The sequence below is a fragment of the Paramormyrops kingsleyae genome, chromosome 25 (assembly GCF_048594095.1).
Source record: "Paramormyrops kingsleyae isolate MSU_618 chromosome 25, PKINGS_0.4, whole genome shotgun sequence".
Classification (NCBI taxonomy): Eukaryota; Metazoa; Chordata; class Actinopteri; order Osteoglossiformes; family Mormyridae; genus Paramormyrops; species Paramormyrops kingsleyae.
The window spans coordinates 10286554-10294089 of NC_132821.1; the positions used below are offsets into that span (position 1 = coordinate 10286554).

Sequence of the window (7536 nt, forward strand, 5' to 3'; positions counted from 1 at the left end):
TTACTTTGGGCTGAGCCATAAGGAAAAGATTCTAGCTGGGGGGGCATTTTATAGCAGGCCACCTTGCCACAGAATGCCCCCCCGTCTAACTCTGGCTGGGAAAATGCTACATGCACCAAACTTGCACCAGTCACTCATATTTACCCCTTATTTATGTTGTATGAATTGCTTTGGGCTGGGCCATAAGGATGCCCCCCCTATCTAACTCTGGCTGGGAATATAAGGTGTAAAAAACAAAAACAAACAGAATTTCATAAACTTTCTCAATAACTCTGTTTTTAATCAATAATAATAAAATTAACAGTAACGACAAATAAATAAATATGACATTCGTGATAAATAAAATTCTGTGGAGCAATTATTAAATTAACGCAAATTAACAGAAAATATAATTAAATTAAATCAAATCAAATTAAATTAACAAAACATTATGTGCAATAATTATTAAAGTATGCATGGGGGATGCATGCATTGCACCCTACTGGCTAGTGGCTGCCTAATATTTATGTGCATGCTGGGCACAAGTAGTCCTTGTCCACCGAAGGATGCTGGACACAGTTTATGTGGAACCATCGTTCACAAATGTCACAGCAAATCTGCAAAATAACCAGACAAACAAATGAATAAATTCTTTAAGTGTTTTTCTGACAAGTTTTAAAATCTGTGCCTACTTATACTAGAGCATTGATGTTTACACCTAGACTAATGTTAACACCAAGACTGCATTGCAGAGTGTAATCTGATTTATCAAAACAGTTTTTATATTCATTCACTCTCTCTCTCTCTCACACACACACACACACAAACATACATATTTATGTGTGTTTTAATTGCATTATTACACAAAGAAAAGTGGAGAGTGACAGGAAATTGTAGGAAGAGAGGGGGGTGAGATGACATGCAACAAGCACCCCTCGAGTTTATAATTTAAAGTTACCCATAGTGTGTCTCCTTCCTCACTACCACAATAATAACAGACACCACTGAGATCATCTGCAAAAACAAAAAGAGGTTAAATATTAACCTAGAAGTCTTTTATAAAACATTGTATACTAACAAATGTTTCTTAAATATTATTTCTACATATGATCTGAAAATGCTGTATTTTATTATGTTAGTTCTTTTTAATTCATGTCTAATTTAAACAGAAAGGGATTATTTATGGCCTTCAAAAAAGAATACACACCAGATTCCTGGAGAAGGGTTGTGGCTATATCCAGCCTCATTTTATTAATTTGTTTCTCTGAGGTGTCAAAAGTTAAATTATCCCCACTGAGAATTTTTTCTGCAAACTGAAAAAAAGTTGGATCGGTATAATTTAGAAGCACAGAATAACTAACAGATTAAAATTAAAAGATTTATGTTTACAACTGAGTTGTCATTCAACATTCTTAAAATGAATTTGCAGTTTAAAACATAGCTTAAAAACAATACGAACCTTTAACGCCAGGACACCACAGGAAACTGCATCTCTCTGGAGAGAATGAGGAAGGGTGCCGCATGACCACCTTGAACTCATGTAGCCCTTCTGCCTCATGAAGGCCCTGACATACAGAAAGAAATGCTTGTGAAAATGCTGCCATATGATTTAAAAGCACACTAATTAGCTTTTGCTTTTCAGTAAGGCACCAGAGAGAGCTGAATTTACCTTGTGGTCTCCTGGCACCTTCTCAGATCAGCTGCTTTTTCTCCCAAAGGATCCAAAAACAGGCACCTCTTTTCATGTGGATATAGAACCTATGTGTTTGTAAAGTGTGAATATTACAATATTTCAAACATTAATAAACATTATACATGTGTTACAGAAAGAGCTACTAAACAGTTCCTTTTGGAAATTTTGTATCTTAGGTTACTAAAGATTACTAAAGAATGCTGATATGGTGTTTTTCCAAGCTCAGAAATATAGAAAGACTTAGCCAAATCACTGACTCCCTGTGGAGGCTAACAAAGATATTGTAACTATTTTATTGCAGTACTCACTGCCAAAAAGTCTAAGAAATCAAGATTGTATATTTTCAGCTGATCAGATATTATTTTTTCATGTTCTTGATTTGCTAGTTCTGTATAAAGATGGATTAAATACCCTTCCATAAATCTAAATGCCATGTTCATTGTAATCTGTTGCACACGTCATAAAGCATTCAAAAGGTGAAAAAACATATTAAATATTATTATCAATACAGTTATCTAATAATGAGATAATATGATTGATGCAAAATACTGTTTGAGAGAGTGTAATTCACAAATGATAATCTTACTGTGAGAATCCAGTGATGACTCTTGTTAAAAATCCCCACAATGACATCACTTGACATTGGATCCATCTAAGATTTCATAAAAAAAACATCATTATTTTTGCCCTCATTGAAGACATAATTACAATTGTTCAATCATGTTCCACTAAGTACCCGCAGTCTGGAGAGTTTGCGATCCCACATTGCTGTCATGGCGTAGGAATCAATGAGAGCTGCTTTGTGCCCTTTTTCTTTGTTGTATCTCTGCACCAGCAGTCTTAAATATGCATTGATGACCTGTGAATGAAGATGACATGATTAAGAATTCATGTGAGAAAAACAGTGATATTTGGTCTAATACATTGTATTTACGTTGTAAAATTGAAGATGAGTCTTCTCATGGTTTTGATACTCCTGAATGGTTATTGATATTTATAAATATCAATTAAATATCAAATATTTACAAATAACTGTTTACATGTAAACAGTTCATAATTGATCATTGATGATATAAATGCATATTATAATAATGGGAAAATACCTCACTCTCCAGTTCCATCTTAGGACCAATTTTAGCAATGTCCCAGGAAAACAATTTATAGGGTCCCACTTTAGAAAATAGAATATGGACATTCTTTCCTGCCCAAGCATCCTGCAGATCTGTGAACAGTATTAGACAATGTTGATGTTACAATTTACTGTGTAAGTTTAAAATTGATCTATGTCAACACATTTTTATCTTATAATCCTTTTACTTTCTATCTTTGTGACAGTTGGTATTTTTTGGTTTGATTTATTTGAACAAATATTGCCTGGAACCGTAGGCAACCTCAGATCCTTACTAACTAGAAATAATATAAAATAGTCATCAATACTAAATATCCATCTATCAAAGTCACCGCTTAATGCGAACTGGGGTTGTGGGGGGTGCCGGAGCCAAAGAACAAGGGGCACAGGTGGGAACCAACCCTGGGCAGCAACACACCACAAGGCGCACACACTCAAACAATTGGGGGACCAACGTAGAGTTGCCAATTAACCTATCGTGCACACCTTTGGACTGTGGGAGGAAACCGGAGCCCCTGGCAGAAACCCACGCAAACTCCACACAGAAAGGACCTACACCCAACCAGGGGATCAAACCCAGGACCTACTTGCTGTGAGGTAGCAGCGCTAACCACTGCACCACTGTGCCGCCCAATATTACAGATCAGTATTAAATAATCACCTTTTTCTGAGGTTGCATTATATGCGTTATACTTTGCTGGTGATGGTGAGGCATGTGGTGCCTGGCAGGTCTCTGATGATGGGGGTGCCTGGGCGGTTTGAGGTAATGGCAAGACTGCTGTTGGTGCTCCCTGGGGTGGCGGTGGTGCTTCATCAGTTGGTTGTACCTGGCAGGTCTCTGATGATGGTGGTGCCTGGGCAGCTTGGGGCAATGGCAAGACTGCTGTTGGTGCTCCCTGGGGTGGCGGTGGTGCTTCATCAGTTGGTTGTACCTGGCAGGTCTCTGATGATGGTGGTGCCTGGGCAGCTTGGGGCAATGGCAAGACTGCTGTTGGTGCTCCCTGGGGTGGCGGTGGTGCTTCATCAGTTGGTTGTACCTGGCAGGTCTCTGATGATGGTGCCAGGGGGGGTGGTGATGCTGCTTTGGCAGCAGGTGCAAAGCATATAACAGTGGTTGATGTGGACATAGATGTCGATGCTGGGACTGCTGGCGTTTGGGCTGAAATGTCCTTCTTTATGATCTGAGATGGAATGTGACGATCGCCTTTAATCATTAATTTTAAATGGTCAGTGTTTACTTTTTTGTGAACAGTTCCATTTTCTCCTTGTATGTCTGCACTTTTCCCCTCCAGTGCCAAAATCATATAAGGGCCCAGAAAATTTGGCTCCAGTTTGCCCCCCTTCCTTTGTTCACTTCTCTTGTTCTGCCTCCACACCTGGTCCCCAACTTTTAAGTCTGCTTTGGGAGCACCCAATTTGAGTCTCCGCTGGGTGCGCTCCTGCTGTTTCCTCACATTTTCCTGCATGATATCTCTGATAGAATCAAGTTTCTTAATGTCCTCACAGACCGCTTCCTCAGCCATGATGGCCTCCACACTACTGTCAACCTGTGAACAGGAAAGTGATTGTCCTAAAGGTGTAAGATATATACAAATTTGAAAACACACTCATACACACACAAAAACAAACACACAGACATAGACAGACAGACGGATGGACAGACACACTTTACTGACCAAGTAATCCTGTGGCACTTCTGAGGGATACCGAGCTTCTCTCCCAAACATTAAAAAATAAGGGGAGTACTTGGTGGTAACCTGGGTTTTGGTTCGAAGCCCAAACATCACTGCATCCAAGTACTCATCCCAGGTTTCCAGTCTTTCCCCAACAAGCTTTCCAAGTGCTCTAAAAACATATAATAGGCATCACTATGGCAAAATAATATACATTTTACATTTATATTAACAATGTATTACATCTATTAATAATATAATATATATTAATAATGGCATACGTTATGAATATAACATATCATCATATATGTTAATATGTAATATGTAAGTGCTATCTACAAAGACAAAATAAATTTTCATGCAAAAGCATACATTTGGTGCCACCACTCATGACGCATGTTCCTTACCTTTGGATAGTCCCATTCAATCTTTCCACTAAGCCATTGGTTTGGGGGTGATAAGGGGAGCACAGGCTTCGTTTTATGCCAAGTCTGGCACACAAACCATTATTTATCTTTGAATGAAAATATGGAAAGGCACGTTAGTCCCTGGACAAACACTGCAAAAAAACTGTATATCAGAAACACATGAAAATGTCAATAAAATGACAAAGACTGACTAAATTTATCTGTCTGATGCAAAATAACAAATAAGACAGAAATGTTGTAATGAGTTGGTAATTTTCTATTATTTACATACATATACTTACCGAATTAACAAATTCTTTCCCCTGATCGGTGAGGATTCTTTTTGGAGCCTCAAACTGATAGAAGAATCGGAGGATGCACTCTGCTACTTCTTCTGCCCGCTTTGAGGTTAAGGGGTAAGCTTGTGGCCATTTGGTCAAGTAGTCCACCATAACGCAGATGTACTTATTCCCCCTTTTGGTGACTGTCAATGGCCCTATTAGGTCCATTCCCACCAATTCAAATGGGTGTGTAACCTTAAAAATAAGTTATGTGACACTCATTTAACAGTTCAAAGTTTTAGCTGTTTTGTTTCTGGCCTACACAACAAGTCAATTACATTTTAAATTGTATGAATGCAATGTTTTATGAATGACTGATACCTTTATAGGAGTGTACTTCACCTCCTGTTTAATAACCCGCTGTGCAGCTTGGCAGGCTACACATTCTGAAACCTGTATGAAACATATATAATTAAAACTTATTTATCAGTTTTTTAAAAATAGGAATAGCTAAAAATAATGGTTGTTGTATAATATACGTAAGTATACATGGTCAAAATATGGCAGAGGACAGATTGTAACGAGTAATCAAAGGAGCTTTCTTTGGTTATTTACCCATTTGTTGATGTCAGCAGTCATTCCAGGCCAAAAAAACCTTTTAGCAATTGCATCCCTGGTTTTTTTCTGGCCTGTGTGAGCTCCCACAGCACTGGAGTGGAATTCAATGAAAATCAAATTGGCCTCTTCAGCTCCACAAACCACTTTGACTTTGTTTTCTCCTTTGGTTCCACTGACCTTGTACAACACATCTCCTGTTTTAAAATTAATACATGATTCCATCAACATTTGTGTAATATTCAGTACCAACTGATAAAAAAAAAAACAAAACAAGTTTATATGTTATTAGGATTCCATATTTTATCTGCTTTCAAATGAAATTGATCAAATTGAAGGAATTACATGTGCAACCATTACAGAAGTGGCTCTCTTACTATTAATTGTAGTAAAGCAAGCACGATGGAAAAATACCCAAAAAAGTAGTTAAACATGGGAAAGTCGCATCCAACATTAATACTACTGGCAATGAAATACACGGTTTGCCAATTCATGTCAGTATTCGTATGGCTATACCAATTAATGTACTGCGTTTTTTTCCATTAGCTAACACCATGTTAATCATGTACAAGATGATACGTCGATATCACTTGAACTCACCATCAAAAAGAAAACCTGAAGCTTTACGTCTTAGGTCCTTTTTTTCGGCCTTTGAAAAGCCCTCCGGATATTTGCTGTGCCTCTTATAGGCAACAATATTATTAAAGACATTGGGATCCATTCCAACTGTTCTTCTTTTCAGTTTGTAGTGTATCAGCAAAGTTAAAATGTTGCCTACAGAATAGGTGACGCCCTTCGATTTGGTACAGGATAATATTATTGGTTCCATTCTAAACGTGTCAAACTTTACATATCGCGAGACAGATAATTATTTTGATGCGAAATTGTCAAAATCAAAAATAATCAATTTTATGGCGAAGGCCTATTACATAGATCTAAAATGTCCACATTATAATTTAATTCAATAAACCACGCCACTTTTCCTGTTAATGTCACATAGTTTCCTTTAGTAAATATGTATTGTGTAATGTATTCTACTATTTATATGATTTAATGTAAATTGAACAACTTTAAATTTGGATTAAATTCTGAAATAATTAATAACTAATCGTATTTAATTATTTATAGTGTCATTTCTGTATTTCATTATCAGTGATATATCGCGCACCATGATATCATTAATTCTGTCACACATGAAAATTGAATGGTGGGATCTAACGTTTGATATATTCGAATCGTTTGCTTTGCCTGCAGAGTCAACTGGTTACTATGGTTCGGGGCAGCTTTTATTACACCTCGTAGACAGCACGAATGTCGTATTTATTTATTTATTTATTTGTTTGTTGTTACTGTTAATTTTATTCTTATTGATTAAATAAGAATAAACTTTCTCAGTTATTGAGAAAGTTTATGAAATTCTGTTTTTTTTTGTTTTTGTTTTTTACACCTTATATTCCCAGCCAGAGTTAGATAGGGGGGGCATCCTTATGGCCCAGCCCAAAGCAATTCATACAACATAAATAAGGGGTAAATATGAGTGACTGGTGCAAGTTTGGTGCATGTAGCATTTTCCCAGCCAGAGTTAGACGGGGGGGCATTCTGTGGCAAGGTGGCCTGCTATAAAATGCCCCCCCAGCTAGAATCTTTTCCTTATGGCCCAGCCCAAAGTAATTCATACAGCATAAATAAGGGGTAAATATGAGTGACTGGTGCAAGTTTGGTGCATGTAGCAGTGTCCCAGCCAGAGTTAGACGGGGGG

The 7536-nt window shown here is 37.5% G+C and overlaps 1 protein-coding gene across 1 annotated transcript; it reads right to left on the bottom strand.

The window, feature by feature from the left end:
* Positions 1-259: 259 nt before the first annotated feature.
* Positions 260-7315, bottom strand: LOC140582885 (uncharacterized). The gene is made up of 15 exons (XM_072707327.1): positions 6378-7315; positions 5778-5974; positions 5544-5615; positions 5184-5417; positions 4882-4988; positions 4478-4646; positions 3463-4348; positions 2776-2894; positions 2409-2531; positions 2259-2324; positions 1649-1737; positions 1439-1544; positions 1187-1292; positions 938-993; positions 260-596 (listed from the first exon to the last, which is right to left on the bottom strand). Exons 1-15 carry the CDS (start codon positions 6604-6606, stop codon positions 504-506), a joined length of 2652 nt encoding a protein of 883 aa, XP_072563428.1. The 5' UTR covers positions 6607-7315; the 3' UTR covers positions 260-503.
* Positions 7316-7536: the final 221 nt, after the last annotated feature.

Bases quoted from the DNA above. Each gene is read 5' to 3' on its own strand.
- LOC140582885 (XM_072707327.1), bottom strand. From the start codon at position 6,606: ATGGAACCAATAATATTATCCTGTACCAAATCGAAGGGCGTCACCTAT. The intron at 4,647-4,881 runs GTAAGGAACATG...ATATGTTTTTAG, and splicing joins TTGAATGGGACTATCCAAAG to AGCACTTGGAAAGCTTGTTG. The intron at 1,545-1,648 runs GTAAATTCAGCT...TCTGTATGTCAG, and splicing joins AGGTGCCAGGAGACCACAAG to GGCCTTCATGAGGCAGAAGG.